At 49.7% G+C, this 19,725-nt stretch overlaps 1 protein-coding gene across 3 annotated transcripts in view; it reads left to right on the forward strand.

Moving 5' to 3' along the window:
- Positions 1-19,725, forward strand: part of MDH1B (malate dehydrogenase 1B) — a 63,848-nt gene that overhangs the window by 8,656 nt on the left and 35,467 nt on the right. The window contains exons 2-4 of one of the 3 annotated variants that reach the window (XM_063932691.1): positions 6,526-6,638; positions 8,562-8,696; positions 15,939-16,081. In XM_063932691.1, coding sequence (XP_063788761.1) covers positions 6,526-6,638; positions 8,562-8,696; positions 15,939-16,081 — 391 coding nt within the window. Of the gene's footprint in view, positions 1-6,525; positions 6,639-8,561; positions 8,697-8,793; positions 8,841-15,938; positions 16,082-19,725 lie in introns of those variants that run through there. The other 2 variants (XM_063932692.1, XM_063932693.1) reach the window with 2 other exon arrangements.

Raw genomic sequence — 19,725 nt, forward strand, 5'->3', positions numbered from 1 at the left:
TCACAGAAATGCTGGTGGGAAGGCTCCCAGGCTCTCCCCTGCACTGCACTACAGAAACAGGGTTAAAACAGAGAGGGGGGGGCACTGATTTGGCGATATGACTACATATATTAAAATGCTATAAGGGAAAAGCACTTATATAAAGGTTGTCCCTGTATAATTATAGCGTTTTTGGTGTGTGCTGGCAAACTCTCCCTCTGTCTCCCCAAAGGGCTAGTGGGTCCTGTCCTCTATCAGAGCATTCCCTGTGTGTGTGCTGTGTGTCGGTACGTGTGTGTCGACATGTATGAGGACGATGTTGGGAGGCGGAGCAAATTGCCTGTAATGGTGATGTCACTCTCTAGGGAGTCGACACCGGAATAGATGGCTTATTTAAGGAATTACGTGATAATGTCAACACGCTGCAAGTCGATTGACGACATGAGACGGCCGGCAAACATATTCGTATCTGTCCAGGCGTCTAAAACACCGTCAGGGACGTTATAATGCCCATTTTACCTCAGTCGGTCGACACAGAGACAGACACGGACACTGACTCCAGTGTCGACGGTGAAGAAACAAACGTATTTTCCTTTAGGGCCACACGTTACTTGTTAAGGGCAATGAAGGAGGTGTTACATATTTCTGATACTACAAGTACCACAAAAAAGGGTATTATGTGGGGTGTGGAAAAACTACCTATAGTTTTTCCTGAATCAGATAAATTAAATGAAGTGTGTGATGAGGCGCGGGGTTCCCCCGATAGAAAATTATTGGCGGTATACCCTTTCCCGCCAGAAGTTAGGGCGCGTTGGGAAACACCCCTTAGGGTGGATAAGGCGCTCACACGCTTATCAAAACAAGTGGCGGTACCGTCTCCAGATACGGCCGCCCTCAAGGAGCCAGCTGATAGGAGGCTGGAAAATATCCTAAAAAGTATATACACACATACTGGTGTTATACTGCGACCAGCGATCGCCTCAGCCTGGATGTGCAGCGCGGGGGTGGCTTGGTCGGATTCCCTGACTGAAAATATTGATACCCTTGACAGGGACAGTATTTTATTTACTATAGAGCATTTAAAAAATGCATTTCTATATATGCGAGATGCACAGAGGGATATTTGCACTCTGGCATCAAGAGTAAGTGCGATGTCCATATCTGCCAATAAGATGTTTATGGACACGACAGTGGTCAGGTGATGCAGATTCCAAACGGCACAAAGATGTATTGCCGTATAAAGGGGAGGAGTTATTTGGGGTCGGTCCATCGGACCTGGTGGCCACGGCAACTGCTGGGAAATCCACCGTTTTTACCCTAAGTCACATCTATGCAGAAAAAGACACCGTCTTTTCAGCCTCAGTCCTTTCGTCCCCATAAGCATATCTGCCCAGGGATAGAGGAAAGGGAAGAAGACTGCAGCAGGCAGCCCATTCCCAGGAACAGAAGCCTTCCACCGCTTCTGCCAAGTTCTCAGCATGACGCTGGAGCCGTACAGGACCCCTGGATCCTACAAGTAGTATCCCAGGGGTACAGATTGGAAAGTCGAGACGTTTCCCCTCGCAGGTTCCTGAAGTCTGCTTTACCAACGTCTCCCTCCGACAGGGAGCCAGTATTGGAAACAATTCACAAGCTGTATTCCCAGCAGGTGATAATCAAAGTACCCCTCCTACAACAAGGAAAGGGGTATTATTCCACACTATATTGTGGTACTGAAACAAGAAGGCTCGGTGAGACCTATTCTAAATCTGAAATATTTGAACACTTACAAAGGTTCAAATCAAGATGGAGTCACTCAGAGCAGTGATAGCGAACCAGGAAGAAGGGGACTATATGGTGTCCCGGGACATCAGGGATGCTTACCTCCATGTCCCAATTTGCCCTTCTCACTAAGGGTATCTCAGGTTCGTGGTACAGAACTGTCACTATCAGTTTCAGACGCTGCCGTTTGGATTGTCCACGGCACGCCGGGTCTTTACCAAGGTAATGCCCGAAATGATGATTCTTCTTCGAAGAAAATGGACGACCTCCTGATAAGAGCAAGGTCCAGAGAACAGTTGGAGGTCGGAGTAGCACTATCTCAAGTAGTTCTACGACAGCACGGGTGGATTCTAAATATTCCAAAACCGCAGTTGTTTCCGACGACACGTCTGCTGTTCCTAGGGATGATTCTGGACACAGTCCAGAAAAAGGTGTTTCTCCCGGAGGAGAAAGCCAGGGAGTTATCCGAGCTAGTCAGGAACCTCCTAAAACAAGGAAAAGTGTCAGTGCATCATTGCACAAGAGTCCTGGGAAAAATGGTGGCTTATTACGAAGCGATTTCATTCGGCAGATTCCACGCAAGAACTTTTCAGTGGTATCTGCTGGACAAATGGTCCGGATCGCATCTTCAGATGCATCGGCGGATAACCCTATCTCCAAGGACAAGGGTGTCTCTCCTGTGGTGGTTACAGAGTGCTCATCTTCTAGAGGGCCGCAGATTCGGCATTCAGGATTGGATGCTGGTGACCACGGAGGCCAGCCTGAGAGGCTGGGGAGCAGTCACACAGGGAAAAAATTTCCAGGGAGTGTGATCAAATCTGGAGACTTTTCTCCACATAAATATACTGGAGCTAAGGGCAATTTATGATGCTCTAAGCTTAGCAAGACCTCTGCTTCAAGGTCAGCCGGTATTGATCCAGTGGGACAACATCACGGCAGTCGCCCACGTAAACAGACAGGGCGGCACAAGAAGCAGGAGGGCAATGGCAAAAACTGCAAGGATTTTTCGCTGGGCGGAAAATCATGTGATAGCACTGTCAGCAGTGTTCATTCCGGGAGTGGACAACTGGGAAGCAGACTTCCTCAGCAGGCATGACCTCCACCCGGGAGAGTGGGGACTTCATCGGGAAGTTTTCCACATGATTGTGAACCGTTGGGAAAGACCAAAGGTGTACATGATGGCGTCCAGCCTGAACAAAAAACTGGACAGGTATTGCGCCAGGTCAAGAGACTTTCAGGCAATAGCTGTGGACGTTCTGGTAACACCGTGGGCGTACCAGTCAGTATATGTGTTTCCTCCTCTGCTTCTCATACCCAAGGTATTGAGAATTATAAGACGTAGAGGAGTAAGAACTGTACTCGTGGCTCCGGATTGGCCAAGAAGGACTTGGTACCCGGAACTTCAAGAGATACTCACAGAGGACTCATGACCTTTGCCGCTAAGAAGGGACTTGCTTCAGCACGTACCATGTCTGTTCCAAGACTTACCGCGGCTGCGTTTGACGGCATGGCGGTTGAACGCCGGATCCTAAGGGAAAAAGGCATTCCGGAAGAGGTCTTTCCTACCATGGTCAAAGCCAGGAAGGACGTGACCACACAACATTATCACCACATGTGGCGAAAATATGTTGCGTGGTGTGAGGCCAGGAAGGCTCCACGAAGAAATTTCAACTCGGTCGATTCCTGCATTTCCTGAAAACAGGAGTGTCTATGGGCCTCAGATTGGGGTCCATTAAGGTTCAAATTTCGGCCCTGTCGATTTTCTTCCAGAAAGAATTGGCTTCAGTTCCTGAAGTCCAGAAGTTTGTCAAGGGAGTACTGCATATACAACCCCCTTTTGTGCCTCCAGTGGCACTGTGGGATCTCAACGTAGTGCTGGGATTCCTCAAATCACATTGGTTTATACCGCTCAAATCTGTGGATTTGAAATATCTCACATGGAAAGTGACCATGATGTTGGCCCTGGCCTCGGCCAGGCAAGTGTCAGAATTGGCGGCTTTGTCTCACAAAAGCCCATATCTGATTGTCCATTCGGACAGGGCAGAGCTGCGGACTCGTCCCCAGTTTCTCCCTAAGGTGGTGTCAGCGTTTCACCTGAACCAGCTTATTGTGGTACCTGCGGCTACTAGGGACTTGGAGGACTCCAAGTTGCTAGATGTTGTCAGGGCCCTGAAAATATCGGTTTCCAGGACGGCTGGAGTCAGGAAAACTGACTTGCTGTTATCCTGTATGCACCCAAAAAACTGGGTGCTCTTGCTTCTAAGCAGACGATTGCTAGTTGGATGTGTAGTACAATTCAGCTTGCACATTATGTGGCAGGCCTGCCACAGCCAAAATATGTAAATGCCCATTCCACAAGGAAGGTGGGCTCATCCTGGGCGGCTGCCCGAGGGGTCTCGGCATTACAACTCTGCCGAGCAACTACGTGGTCGGGGGGAGAACACGTTTGTAAAATTCTACAAATTTGATACCCTGGCTAAAGAGGACCTGGAGTTCTCTCATTCGGTGCTGCAGAGTCATCCGCACTCTCCCGCCCGTTTGGGAGCTTTGGTATAATCCCCATGGTCCTGACGGAGTCCCCAGCATCCACTAGGACGTTAGAGAAAATAAGATTTTACTTACCGATAATTCTATTTCTCGTAGTCCGTAGTGGATGCTGGGCGCCCATCCCAAGTGCGGATTGTCTGCAATACTTGTACATAGTTATTGTTACAAAAAAATCGGGTTGTTCTTGTTGTGAGCCGTCTGTTCAGAGGCTCCTCTGTTGTCATGCTGTTAACTGGGTTCAGATCACAAGTTGTACGGTGTGATTGGTGTGGCTGGTATGAGTCTTACCCGGGATTCAAAATCCTTCCTTATTGTGTACGCTCGTCCGGGCACAGTGTCCTAACTGAGGCTTGGAGGAGGGTCATAGGGGGAGGAGCCAGTGCACACCACCTGATCCTAAAGCTTTATTTTTGTGCCCTGTCTCCTGCGGAGCCGCTAATCCCCATGGTCCTGACGGAGTCCCCAGCATCCACTACGGACTACGAGAAATAGATTTATCGGTAAGTAAAATCTTATTTTTCGGCACTTTGAAATTACAGATGTGTCCTCTTACATCTTTGCTCTGTGCGCTACAAGTTGTGTTACACATAACGCTTGAGTGCCGTGTGACTTGTTAGCGCTGATCGTCTTTTTTGGCTTTTTTCCGCAAAAATGCATCTTAGACGCAAAGTAATGAAACAGGACGCACAAGCGGCTCCTACTGATTACAATGATGCGCGGCATGCCTATATTCTGTGCACGACTGCAACTGTATTTGCATACAAAATGCTATGCGTAACGTGGCATTTTGTATGCAGATACAGACGCAATTACACACAGAATATAGGCATGCCGCATATCATTTTAATCAGCAGGAGTTGCTTGTGCGTCCTATTACATTTCTTTGCATCTTAGACGCATTTTCGCGGAAACAAAATGTAAAAAAATACGCTCAGCGCTACTGAGTCTAAAAATTGATACGTTAAAGCTTATACAAATGTCCCGTACGTGACCGTGTGATGCCCCATTAGCATCTCGCTCAAAGCCTCTTATTCAGCACAACTGCAGTTCTCATAAGCGTTATTATTATTATGACATTTTATTTATAAGGCGCCACAAGTGTTCCGCAGCGCCGTACAAAGGACAGTACATGGAGACTTAGCATTACAGTAAATAAATAACAGAAATAGAGTACAGGTAACAAATAGCACCACAATTCTCATACACAATACAGCTAAAATGTAGGTAGCGAGGGAGTGATCAGCGTACTACTAGAGGCTGGCGGCCATAGATAGAGAGGAGCCTTTACCAGCAGGAGAGAATGCGGGTAAAGATGGTCGCTGAGTAGGAGAGAGCTGCGAGTGACATGTGAGGAGAAGAGGGCTTAGACAACAAGAGGAAAGAGGGCCCTGCTCTGAAGAGCTTACAATCTAGTGGGGAGGGGCAACAGACAGATGACATGAGGTGCAAGCAAGTGGGAGGTAGCCTGATGGCAGTATGTAAGCAACGCAGAGATGTTCAAGGCATGAGGCAGGGGGTGGAGGCGCGGCTTCAGGACTGGGTTATGCATCGGGAGGGTATGCTTTGATAAATAGGTGGGTTTTTAGTGCCCGTTTGAAGCTTTGCAAGGTCGGGGAGAGTCTAATGGAGCGGGGGAGCGCGTTCCACTGAAGGGGTGCAGCACAGGCAAAATCTTGAACTCGAGCATGAGAAGCAGCGACCAGGGCAGAGGAGAGGCGATGGTCATTGGTCGACCATAGGGGGTGGGAGGGAGTATGAAGGGAGAGGAGGTTGGAGATGTAGGGAGCAGTGGAATTAGAGATGGCCTTGTATGTGAGGGTGAGGAGTTTGAAGAAGATTCTGTAGGGGAATGGAAGCCAGTGTAGATTTTGTGGAAGGGGAGTGGCAGATGTGGAGCGGAGGGAGAGGAAGATAAGCCTAGGTGTGGAGTTGAGGACAGATTGGAGGGGTGCGAGGTGGGAGCAAGTGAGGCCAGTGAGGAGAACATTGCAGTAGTCGAGTCGTGAGATGACCGGTGAGTGGATGATAAGTTAGAGAAATGGCCTGATATGAGCAATGTTGCGTAGCTGGAACCGACAGGATTGCGCCAGAGCTTGGATGTGGGGTGCAAAGAAGAGGGAGGAGTCAAGAGTGACGCCCAGGCAGCGGAGTTGGGGAACGGGGGAGATGATGGTGTTGTCAACAGTGATTTCAGTAGGTTACAAAGTTCACCCAAATGATTTCCCCATTTTCTCCCAGGAAAGGCAGATTGCCCGTACTATGCCAAAGCAGAACTTCTAGCAGACTATCTTCAGAAAAACCTTCCAAACTTCAGAGTGCACAAAATCACCCAACACCCTGACCACTGGGAGGTATGATTATATTAATCCTCAGTAAATGCCGCTTTCATATATTGGAAATGTGTTTTCAGGCAACTCAGTACATTCTGTAGGTGTGTGAGCCTGTGATCAGGACCTGCTATATTCAGCCATGCCGCTAGAACATTCTGTATCCCATCGGATCGTTAGGATCAGAGCAGTATTCCAGTCCTTGCTGGACGTCATGTTCAGTTATGTGTCCCAGTGAGTGAGGGTAAAGGTGAAGATCACAGGAGTTGTTTCGGGATCGGTATGAAATACCTACAATCAAAATCCCAACAAGATCAAAATCCCGACAAGAGCAAAATACCGACAAGAGCAAAATACCGACATTTGAAATGTTGACAGGTCAAAAAGTTGACAAGTGTTTTTCATTGTTTTTTGGTGTGTATGTTGACATAGGTTGACACGGATACCGTATAAGTGTACCGCGTCCCCTCGCTTCGGGCACGGTTTCTCATTGCACTCGGCACACTATTATATTCCCCATACAGGTCCACTGGGATGGTAAAGTATGAACAAGTCAGTTTCAATAAAAAACTCATGTCGACTTTTTTTTAAATACCTGTCGACATTTTAAATATCGGTATTATGACCTTGTCGGTATTTTAAATGTCGGTATTTTGACCATGTCGGGATTTTGACGACGGGATTTTGATGGTCGGTCAATAGTTGACTGACGGGATTTTGATTGTAGGTAAATTGACCACATCCCGTTGTGTCATGATGGAGAAAAAGATTTAAATCAAAAAGGCAGCCACAGACTGGGAAATAGATGTGAAAGGAGTCGGTGCCATTTGCACACTGTAGAAGAAGAGGACGCAGCGCCTGGAGAGTGTTGGCACTTGTTGCGCCTACTTCATCTGCAGGAGAAGGGTGTCCCAGGGAACTAAGGTCCGACTGCTAGTCTGCTCTCTTGTCCGTTCTACAGCTGCAGGAGGAGCCAGCTGCCAGGCTGAAGCCGCTGTGCCACAGGTGGGCAATATGCCAGTTTCCTGGGACCCTGCTGCCCACATGAAAGGCGCATGTACTGACTGTACCTGTAGGGAGATGAGACTATTTCACAGTGTGGGGGGAATTGCAGAAAATGGGCACTGATCGCTCGTGGATCAGCAGAAATACAGTACTAGTAGCATGGCTGGTAAAGTATACCTGACTCACTCAGTCCACAGGCACCAGCAGGGCCGTAACTAGGGTGGTGCGACGTGTGCCACCCCACGGGACCCTGCACAGGGCACCACAAATCAGGGGGCAATGTTCTGTTTTAATCAATCTCACTTGCAACTTCCTCCTCTTTAATCCCCGGCATCACCCGACTGCCCCCGTCTCCCTCATATACCTAAGCATCTTCAGTCACACACGCCTTTATTTAAGTCACACGTTTCAAAACACTCTCGTACTTCTCATACAGGAGCAAATAGCTCCATGAGTAAGGTGCCTGGCTGCAATATGGAAGGTCCTGGGTTTGAATCCTGGGCATGACAGTATTTTGAGGATGTGACTGAAGGACTGTTAAAGTAAGGTCACAAAGAAATGTAATCTCCTGCCTAGCCTATTCTAATGTGTGACTTTGGCGCATATATAGCCTGCGAGTTGCAGGCAGCCGCCACACGTGGGCAATTTAACCGCTAGATTTAAAGTGGAATTTTAAACCAAACTGATATTTCCTTTTAAAAATATTGCCGTGTAAAATCGAAAGTGCTGATACCTCACGGCCGCCTGTAACTCACAGGCTATTACATTTCATGTGCCGCTGTGTGTGTAAGAAAGCTCCCGCGTCCCATTCCCCCTTTCTGCTAGTCAGTCAGGATGGTATAAGAAAAATCTGATCTTCCGTAATGAAAAGGATGGAATCATGTTACTTTATAATGTTATATATTCGTATGATGAATTACTGTGAGTATGATGTTTCTGTAGGAATGGCTGACGGAGTTATGTGTAAAGTACGGATGGAAGCACCGGCGCTCACCGATAATATGGCGAGAACTGTTAGATCGTGGAGGCAAAGGATTGCTTCTGGGAGGGTTTAATGATTTCATGGAACATGCCCAGGTAATGTCATCCAATGATTTCATCCCACACCACGTACTGTGCTCGTATTTGTACTAAATCCTAATTCTCTGCATTCCTATTATTTATTATTAGGAAGTTCGATCAGATATAACTTTTATAACTCAAGTAATGTGTTCTTTTAAGGTAAGATTTAGGGTCAGGGGTTAGAATTAGGCTAAAATATGCAAAAACTGGTATGTTGACATTCTGGAGTCGACATATTAAATATGATCCTGTTGACGTTTTGACTATGTTGACTTTTGTGAATGTCGTTAATTGTTCTGTTGTCCTAACATTCATGTTGACATTTAAACTGTCTAGATCCAGAACATGTCGGTATTTTTGGTGTCGACTTCTGAATGCCGGCTATTCATATCACAGCCTGCAATTATTTCAAGAATTCAGCTACAAAATGCCAATCAGAGCCCATGACATTGTGGGAATGGCGCATACAGTATGTGTCTTTCCTCACTGCCTGCTTCTGTATACTTTCTTCCCTTCATATAATCTGTAAGTGAAGAATTGTTTTCTAGGACTCTGCAGATGCAGCTCGGGCTGTGTGTATCAGCAGGGTCTGACGCAGAGCCGGAATCAGCACGGATGGTGTAGTGGTTAGCATGAGGTCATTGGTTCGATTCCCCGTGCTTGGATGGCTTTACTCCGGGTGCTTCAGTTTCTACCCACAATCCAAAAATATACTGGCAGGTTAATTGCCTCCAAAGAAAAAAATGTAACCCTAGCATGTAACACGGGCCAAGTGAATTCTTTTCTTATGTTTAGAGTCGTGCACACGCATCTGCGGGCCATTCATAGTTCTAACCAACTCAGCTGCTCCTCCACAGGCTGAAGGCGCTTAACTGGGTGCTAACGGGGGGTCAGAATTTAGGCTGTGCCAGTGGACAGGGTGGTGCTCCTGTTTTCTGATGGATTTTTTGCGTGAAGGGTAGGGCAGTGCAGTCGCTTTGATGCGTTTAACTCTGCATAGGGGAAAATACTGTATGCATATTTCTCTTACGTCCTAGAGGATGCTGGGGTCCACAGTACCATGGGGTATAGACGAGTCCACTAGGAGCCATTGGCACTTTTAGAGTTTCAGAGTGTGGGCTGGCTCCTCCCGCTTTGCCCCTCCCACCAGACTCAGTTTAGAAAATGTGCCCGGAGGAGCCGGTCACAGCTAGGGGAGCTCTACAGAGCTTTTCTAGTAAAATGTTATTTTAGAGTTTTTTATTTTACAGGGAGGCTGCTGGCAACAGCCTCCCTGCAGCGAGGGACTAAGGGGAGGAGCAGTGTTCGCCCTGCGGGGTCTGAGCCACTGCCTCCACTGACTGGACACGGAGCTCCAGAGGGGTCTGATCGTTCTCCGCCACAGGGGACCGCTCGCCCCAGCAGCATGCCGCCACCCCCTTACAGAGCTGAAGATTGGTGGCGAGTGGGACACCAACCCCCTAGCAAGCGGGGGGGCCGGTGTGAAGATGGCGGCAGCAGGGTAGGAGCGCAGTATTAACTGCGCTCCGGGATGGCTCAGCGGTACGTAGTGAGGGGCGCCCTAGGCCAGCGCTTACACCCTACACTGGTCACAAAGCCTGTCGGGGTCCCAGGATCTCAGCCAGCACTAAATCCTCAGGCCAGTATAATCAGATGAAGAGCGGGAAGACAGCGCCATTTTGGGTGCGGAGCTTCTCCTCAGAGCGGACCCAGCAGCGTTCAGCGCCATTTTCCTGCCTGCACAGCGCTGACCAGGAGAAAGAAGGTCCCTCCACAACAACTCCAGCTATCTCTCACGGTACCAGGGAGTTGTAGAAGGGGGGGGGAGGCTGCAATACGACTGTGTATCCTATTAAGGTGCACAGTCAGCGCTGACAAGGGGTCTTTCTTCTATCAAATCTTGGATTTCTCAGATTTCAGATAGGGTTGCAAGTAATGAATCCGCAACCCAGGTATTATAGAACTCTGTGGCAGTATGGCCCGATTCTGGTACCTCAGGACGCTCCGCTATATACCCCCACAAACGTGCGCTTGTTCATGTCATGCAAGATGACACGGATACCGATTCTGATACCACAGACGGTACTGGGGATGTGTTACGGGGTCTGCCTCTCTTGCAAAGGGATGTGTTGAATATTAATGATACCACACCTGAGCAGGTTGAGGAGGCTTTTTTCACGGAAAATAAGAAAGCCTCGCTAACCTTCCCTGCGTCAAAGGAATTGAATGCTATATTTGAGAAAGCATGGGAAAACCCTGAGAAAAAATTCCAGATCCCTAAAAGGGTCCAGGTGGCGTTTCCTTTCCCTGAGGAGGATAGGAAAATATGGGAAAACCCGCCGATTGTTGACGCATCTGTGTCCAGACTCTCAAAAAAGGTGGTTTTACCTGTTCTGGGATCTACCGCCTAAAAGGAGCCGGCTGATAGAAAAATTGCTAACACACTTAAATCAATGTACACAGCTTCAGGGGCCATATTACGTCCCACTATTGCTACTGCATGGATTGCAAAAGCTATAGTAAAATAGTCAGGCACCTTACTTGAAGATTTGGATACAATGGATAAGGGTGATGTTGAATTGTTTTTGCATAACATTCACTATTCAGCAGGTTTTATGGTAGAATCCATGAAAGACCTGGGTTCCATGGCTGCGGGGATCTCTTCCATGTCTGTTTCAGCTCGTCGGGGACTGTGGCTGCGCCAGTGGTCGGCCAACACGGAATCCAGGAAAAGTGTGGAGTCCCTACCCTACACAGGTCAGGCTCTCTTTGGGGTAGCTTTGGATGCGTGGATATCCACGGCTACGGCGGGTAAGTCTCCGTTCCTTCCCTCAGCTACACCTGCTCCGAAGAAATCCTTTTCTTCATCAGCATCACAGTCCTTTCGGCCTAACAAGCCTAGAAAGGCCAAACCGTCCAATACCTTCTTTAGGGGAGGTCGAGCTAAATCCAAGAAACCTGCTGCGGCAGGTTCCCAAGAAAGTAAGCCTGCTTCCAGTACGCTGAAGTCCTCCGCATGACGGTGGACCGCGCGGCCTGGAGGTGGGGCCAGTGGGAGCGAGGCTCAGACAGTTCAGTCACGTCTAGGTATCGTCCGGCCTGGATCCCTGGGTGATAGATATTTGGGTCCCAGGGATACAGGTTGGAATTTCAAAATCTCCCTCCTCACCGATTTTTCAAATCAGGCTTGCCAGCTCTGTTGGCGGACAGGACTGTCCTACAAGCAGCGGTTCAGAAGTTGGTGGAGGCACAGGTCATTGTGCCAGTGCCTCCTCATTCACAAGCCACAGGTTACTATTCGAACCTTTTCGTGGTACCGAAACCGGATGGTTCGGTCAGGCCCATTTTTAACCTAAAATCACTGAACCCTTTTCTGAAGGAGTTCAAGTTCAAAATGGAGTCTCTCAGGGCGGTGATATCAGGTCTGGAAGAGGGGGAAATCCTAGTATCCCTGGATATCAAGGATGCGTACCTCCACATTCCAATTTGGCTACCGCATCAGGCTTATCTCCGTTTTGCATTAATGGACTGTCATTTCCAGTTCCAGGCCCTGCCATTCGGCCTCTCTACAGCACCAAGGGTGTTCACCAAGGTGATGGTGGAGATGATGGTTCTACTCCGAAAGCAGGGGGTGAACATCATTCCGTATCTAGAAGATCTACTGATAAAAGCATCGTCCAAGGAGGAGCTGTTGCAGTCCATTGTACTCACGACCCGCCTTCTCAGAGTCCACGGTTGGATTCTGAACCTTCCAAAATCTCATTTGGAACCAACCCGGAGGTTGTCTTTTCTGGGGATGATCCTCGACACGGAAGTGCAGAGGGTGTTTCTTCCACAGGAAAAGGCGTTGGTGATACAGACAATGGTCCAGGATGTCCTGAAGCCAGCCCGGGTATCGGTTCATCAATGCATTCGCCTTTTGGGAAAGATGGTGGCCTCTTATGAGGCTCTCCAGTACGGGAGGTTCCATGCTCGGGCCTTCCAACTGGATCTCCTGGACAAGTGGTCAGGATCTCATCTACACATGCACCAGAGAATTGTGGCTCCAATTGTCTCACCTTCTGGAGGGCCGCAGGTTCGGGATTAAGGACTGGGTCCTTCTAACCACGGATGCGAGCCTCCGGGGCTGGGTCGCAGTCACTCAAGGGGAAACCTTCCAAGGAAGGTGGTCAAGTCTGGAAGCCGGCCTGCCGATCAACATCCTGGAACTAAGAACCATCTACAACGGTCTTCTTCAGGTGGCTCATCTTCTAAGAAATCGGGCCATTCAAGTACGTTTGGACAATGTAACGACGGTGGCTTACATAAACCGACAGGGCGGAACAAAGAGCAGAGCAGCGATGTCAGAAGTTACAAGAATCATCTTCTGGGCAGAAAGGCACGCATTGGCGCTCTCTGCAATCTTCTTTCCGGGGGTGGACAACTGGGAAGACTTCCTCAGCAGACACGATCTCCATCCGGGGGAGTGGGGTCTCCATCCAGAGGTGTTCAAGGAAATAACAGACCTTTGGAGGTTACCCCAAATAGACATGATGGCCTCTCATCTCAACAAGAAGCTTCAACGCTATTGTTCCAGGTCGAGGAATCCACAAGCAGTGGCAGTGGACGCCCTGGTGTCTCCGTGGGTGTTCCAGTCGGTGTACGTGTTTCCACCACTCCCACTCATTCCAAGAGTTCTAAAGCTTGTAAGGAGAACAAGAGTTCAAGCGATCCTCTTTGCGCCAGACTGGCCAAGGCGGCTTGGTACGCGGACCTTCTGAATCTCTTGCAGGAAGAGCCGAGGCCTCTTCCTCTTCGGAGGACCTGCTGCAGCAGGGGCCGTTCGCCTATCAAGACTTACAGCGGCTACGTTTGACGGCATGGAGGTTGAACGCCTGATACTAGCTCGGAAGGGCATTCCGAAGAAGGTCATTCCTACCCTGATACAGGCTAGGAAAGGGGTAACGTCTACACATTACCATCGTAAAGATATATGTCTCTTGGTGTGAGTCCAAGAAGTTTCCTGCGGTGGAGTTTCAACTGGGACGTTTTCTCCTCTTCCTGCAAGCAGGTGTGGATATGGGCCTGAGGTTGGGATCTGTGAAGGTCCAGATTTTGACCCTGTACGTTTTCTTCCAGAAACAATTGGCTGCCCTCCCTGAGGTTCAGACCTTTTTGAAGGGAGTTCTGCACATTCAACCTCCCTTTGTACCGCCTACGGCGCCTTGTGACCTTAACGTGGTGTTGCAGTTCCTCCAGTCGGACTGGTTTGAGCCTCTACAGGAGGCTGAGGTCAATATTTCTTACATGGAAGGCTGTCACGTTGTTGGACTTAGCTTCTGCTAGACATGTGTCAGAATTGGGGGCTTTGTCTTGTAAAAGCCCTTACTTGATCTTCCACGAAGATAGAGCTGAGCTCTGGACACGTCAGCAGTTTCTTCCAAAGGTTGTGTCGGAATTTCATATCAACCAACTTATTGTGGTGCCAGTGGCTACCGACTCCTCAATTTCGTCAGAGTCCTTAGATGTTGTGAGGGCTTTGAAAATCTTTGTGAAGAGGACTGCTCGTTACAGAAAATCGGACTCTTTGTTTGCCCTGTATGATCCCAAGAAAATTGGGTGTCCTGCTTCAAAGCAGATTATATCTCGCTGGATTAGATTCACTATCCAGCATGCATATTCTACGGCGGGATTGCCGTGTCCAAAATCTGTTAAGGCCCACTCTACTTGTAAGGTGGGGTCTTCCTGGGCAGCTGCCCGGGGTGTCTCGGCGTTACAACTTTGCAGAGCGGCAACTTGGTCTGGGTCGAACACGTTTGCTAAGTTCTACGAGTTCGATATTTTGGCCTCTGATGATCTGAAGTTCAGTCAATCAGTTCTGCAGGAGCCTCCGCGCTCTCCCTCCCGTTCTGGGAGCTTTGGTACATCCCCATGGTACTAATGTGGACCCCAGCATCCTCTAGGACGTAAGAGAAAATATGATTTTAGTTACCTACTGGTAAATCCTTTTCTCGTAGTCCGTAGAGGATGCTGGGCGCCCGCCCAGCGCTTTGTTTTCCTGCAACCGTTATCTGGTTCAGTACAACTTTGTTTAGTTACGTACTGCATTGTTACTTGGTAAGTAATGTTTCAGCTGTTGCTGAGTGTTTCAAGCTCGTTAGCTTGGTTTGCCTTGTATGCGTGAGCTGGTGTGAATCTCGCCACAATCTGTGTTAAATCCTCTCGAAGATGTCCGTCTCCTCGAGCACAGTTTCTAGACTGAGTCTGGTAGGAGGGACATAGAGGGAGGAGCCAGCCCACACTCTGAAACTCTTAAAGTGGCAGTGGCTCCTAGTGGACCCGTCTATACCCCATGGTACTAATGTGGACCCCAGCATCCTCTACGGACTACGAGAAAAGGATTTACCGGTAGGTAACCAAAATCCTAATATTTCTATTCCGCCCCTCTGTGTTTTTCCATTTCTGCGACACTTTTCCCTCCACTTTTCCCTCCACTTTTCCCTCTATGTTTCCTTTCCCTGCTGCCTTCCACCCCAATAACGTTACCCTGTTATACACATTTGTCTTCTGGCACACAACCGCTCTCCAGCATTCCCTGTTCATGGTTACGTCTTCTCATGCACTCTCTCTTTGCCTACCTCCCTAATTTGTAACCGACGTTTCCCTGCCGCGCTTTGCTTGCTCTAGGTTGGACACCCCTCCCTTTTTTCAACACTTTACCCATTCTCACTAACTCCTGAGGAAGCTCGGTGATGTACCTGCAAAACATAGAGCTTGCACTTTATTGTACATTTTCTCCCATCGCTTTACTTGTGTTTTAATAAAAGTAGCCTTCAGTGGGATTACACAGGCTTTTTATTGTTCAATTCTTTTATATAATAAAAGGCTAACGCGGCTCCTCACCTCTATGGGGGGAATTCAAGTGTTTTGTGCGCCGGTAGCCACTAGATGGCACCCAATGGAGCAGTTCAGTTGTTGCTTCATTCAGGCATGCACATCCGCCGGCATTGTCTACGGATCACGTTATTTTACCACTCAAATATTATTAGTCTGCCACATTGCTTTTATTCCTATTAAATATACAATAAGACGCTGTCGGTGCTTCACATTCCCCGTTGTATTACCCTACTTTTAAATGGTTTAGCAGCACCCCCTACAGAGAGCATAGGAGAAGCCGCTTGGGGATCTTCTCATCATCCATTGCTGAATGTTTTTGTTGTCGTCAGTCACTCTTTATTAGTTATTGTCTCTGATTAGCTGTATTACCCTCTCTTGCAGGAATATTACAGTGTAACGTCGGATATGTTGAGCGGTCTGATGAAGGACATTGCTGCAGAGAACGTGCAAGCCTACAATATCATACAACACGAGGAGGCTGACGCTAAGCGACAGATTGATCCGCGGCATGTCTGGATCACTGGGTATGGCAGCAAGCGGGCTTTTACACTTCCTGTTGTACTGATGTTTTGTCCAATGGGTGAGCAAACAAAAACCATGTATTATTTATTGGAGGTCACTCACGATGCGTTAAATGGGCAAAGCCCAGCGCAAAACTCTGTTTGGTGGCTCTGTGTGCTTGAGATTGCAGAGGCGTGCCTAGATTTTTGCAAAAGTGCATTTGAATGCAAAGACTTTAAGGGGGTATTCAATTAGCGACAAAATCGCTGAAATTTTCTGCAAAAATAAAGACTTTGGCCCTCATTCCGAGTTGATCGCTCGCTAGCTGCTTTTAGCAGCAGTGCACACGCTAGGCCGCCGCCCTCTGGGAGTGTATCTTAGTTTAGCAGAAGTGCGAACGAAAGGTTAGCAGAACTGCTCCAAAATCTTTTCCTGCAGTTTCTGAGTAGCTCCAGACCTACTCCTAGATTGCGATCACCTCAGTCCGTTTAGTTCCTGGTTTGACGTCACAAACACGCCCTGCGTTCGGCCGCCACTCCCCCGTTTCTCCAGCCACTCCTGCGTTTTAGCCTGACACGCCTGCGTTTTTTTAGCACACTCCCGGTAAACGGTCAGTTTCCGCCCAGAAACACCCACTTCCTGTCAATCACACACCGATCAGCAGAGCGACTGAAAAGCCTCGCTCGCCCCTGTGTAAAATTGCTTAGTTTTGTGTTAAATTACTTGGCGCGTACGCCCTGCGGCCCATACGCATGCGCAGAACAGACGGTTTTTAGCGTGATCGCTATGCTGCGAAAAACGGCAGCGAGCGATCAACTCGGAATGAGGGCCTTTGCACGGGTATGCGCGCTCCCGCAATTCGCCCTATTCAAATTCAAATTAGCGAAAAAGTGAAAACTGGGTAAATCTGTCCATTCCCCTCCAAAAAGCTAAACTCACAATGGATAACAGTATAAAAGTTTATTCTTGGTTATTATAAACGTATTCCTTGTACTTAAAAAGTAAAAATAATGATAGAAAGCATTTTTTTCAGCAAAATAAGTGCTAAAACTAAACTGGGGGTGCATAAAAATAGGTATAAGTATATATTTGGGTCATTTAAGTGGAAACAGACCGATTACTCCCGCCTTCAAGTCTAGAAACACTTGTCCCGCCCATAAAACACCTCAATGTACCTGTCCCATGCCTTGTACCCCAATTTCCATCATTTGCACTTTTTCACCCCAAAAATGACATGTCATTATTGGACAATTTAAAATAATTAAAAACTTCTAAGTGCCTATTTAGCCATCAGGGGGGTGTCCCAGGGGTACACAGTGATCGCGCGGAGCAAAAAAATTTGAGAAGATTGGGGGTCCTACTCCACTATTTCTGGGTCCCATCACATATTATGGGGGATGAGGGCAGAAAACAGATAGGACAGTGCTGGGGGACAAGGAGAGGGGTAGGTAGTGCTGGGGGTAGGAGGGGGGTAAGGGTACATACTAGCTGGGGCAGTGCAGGAGACTGACCTTAATAACAGCCTCTGGGTTAGGTTTAGGAAAAGGAAGGGGGGGGGGGGGTTTAGGTACCCCAGGGGGGAGAAGAGAGTCAGGTTTAGGCACCTCTGGGGGGGTGGATAGGGTCAGGCACTAAGGGGGAGGTTAGGCTGCGGGAACAGGCTGCCTCCTCCATAGCCAGAGAGAGAGCCACAGGCTGCCTCCTCCATAGCCAGAGAGAGAGCCACAGGCTGCCTCCTCCATAGCCAGAGAGAGCCACAGGCTGCCTCCTCCATAGCCAGAGAGAGCCACAGGCTGCCTCCTCCATAGCCAGAGAGAGAGAGAGCCACAGGCTGCCTCCTCCATAGCCAGAGAGAGAGAGAGCCACAGGCTGCCTCCTCCATAGCCAGAGAGAGCACCACAGGCTGCCTCCTCCATAGCCAGAGAGAGAGAGAGACACAGGCTGCCTCCTCCATAGCCAGAGAGAGAGCCACAGGCTGCCTCCTCCATAGCCAGAGAGAGAGCCACAGGCTGCCTCATCCATAGCCAGAGAGAGAGCCACAGGCTGCCTCCTCCATAGCCAGAGAGAGCCACAGGCTGCCTCCTCCATAGCCAGAGAGAGCCACAGGCTGCCTCCTCCATAGCCAGAGAGAGAGCCACAGGCTACCTCCTCCATAGCCAGAGAGAGAGCCACAGGCTGCCTACTCCATAGCCAGAGAGAGAGCCACAGGCTGCCTCCTCCATAGCCAGAGAGAGCCACAGGCTACCTCCTCCATAGCCAGAGAGAGAGAGAGCCACAGGTTGCCTCCTCCATAGCCAGAGAGAGCGCCACAGGCTGCCTCCTCCATAGCCAGAGAGAGCGCCACAGGCTGCCTCCTCCATAGCCAGAGAGAGAGCCACAGGCTGCCTCCTCCGTAGCCAGAGAGAGAGCCACAGGCTACCTCCTCCATAGCCAGAGAGAGAGCCACAGGCTGCCTCCTCTATAGCCGGAGAGAGAGAGAGAGCCACAGGCTGCCTCCTCCATAGCCAGAGAGAGAGCCACAGGCTGCCTCCTCCATAGCCAGAGAGAGAGCCACAGGCTGCCTCCTCCATAGCCAGAGAGAGAGTCACAGGCTGCCTCCTCCATAGTCAGAGAGCGAGCCACAGGCTACCTCCTCCATAGCCAGAGAGAGAGAGAGCCACAGGCTGCCTCCTCCATAGCCAGAGAGAGAACCACAGGCTGCCTCCTCCATAGCCAGAGAGAGCCACAGGCTGCCTCCTCCATAGCCAGAGAGAGAGAGCCGCAGGCTGCCTCCTCCATAGGCAGAGAGAGAGAGCCACAGGCTACCTCCTCCATAGCCAGAGAGAGAGCCACAGGCTGCCTCCTCCATAGCCAGAGAGCCACAGGCTGCCTCCTCCATAGCCAGAGAGAGAGCCACAGGCTGCCTCCTCCATAGCCAGAGAGAGAGCCACAGGCTGCCTCCTCCATAGCCAGAGAGAGAGCCACAGGCTGCCTCCTCCATAGCCAGAGAGAGAGCCACAGGCTGCCTCCTCCATAGCCAGAGAGAGCCACAGGCTGCCTCCTCCATAGCCAGAGAGCCACAGGCTACCTCCTCCATAGCCAGAGAGAGAGAGCCACAGGCTGCCTCCTCCATAGCCAGAGAGAGAGCCACAGGCTGCCTCCTCCATAGCCAGAGAGAGAGCCACAGGCTGCCTCCTCCATAGCCAGAGAGAGAGAGCCACAGGCTGCCTCCTCCATAGCCAGAGAGAGAGCCACAGGCTGCCTCCTCCATAGCCGGAGAGAGAGCCACAGGCTGCCTCCTCCATAGCCAGAGAGAGAGCCACAGGCTGCCTCCTCCATAGCCAGAGAGAGAGCCACAGGCTGCCTCCTCCATAGCCAGAGAGAGCGCCACAGGCTGCCTCCTCCATAGCCAGAGAGCCACAGGCTGCCTCTATAGCCAGAGAGAGAGAGAGAGCCACAGGCTGCCTCCTCCATAGCCAGAGAGAGAGCCACAGGCTGCCTCCTCCATAGCCAGAGAGAGAGCCACAGGCTGCCTCCTCCATAGCCAGAGAGAGAGCCACAGGCTGCCTCCTTCATAGCCAGAGAGAGAGCCACAGGCTGCCTCCTCCATAGCCAGAGAGAGAGCCACAGGCTGCCTCCTCCATAGCCAGAGAGAGAGCCACAGGCTGCCTCCTTCATAGCCAGAGAG

Source organism: Pseudophryne corroboree, chromosome 7 (assembly GCF_028390025.1).
Source record: "Pseudophryne corroboree isolate aPseCor3 chromosome 7, aPseCor3.hap2, whole genome shotgun sequence".
Taxonomy (NCBI): domain Eukaryota; kingdom Metazoa; phylum Chordata; class Amphibia; order Anura; family Myobatrachidae; genus Pseudophryne; species Pseudophryne corroboree.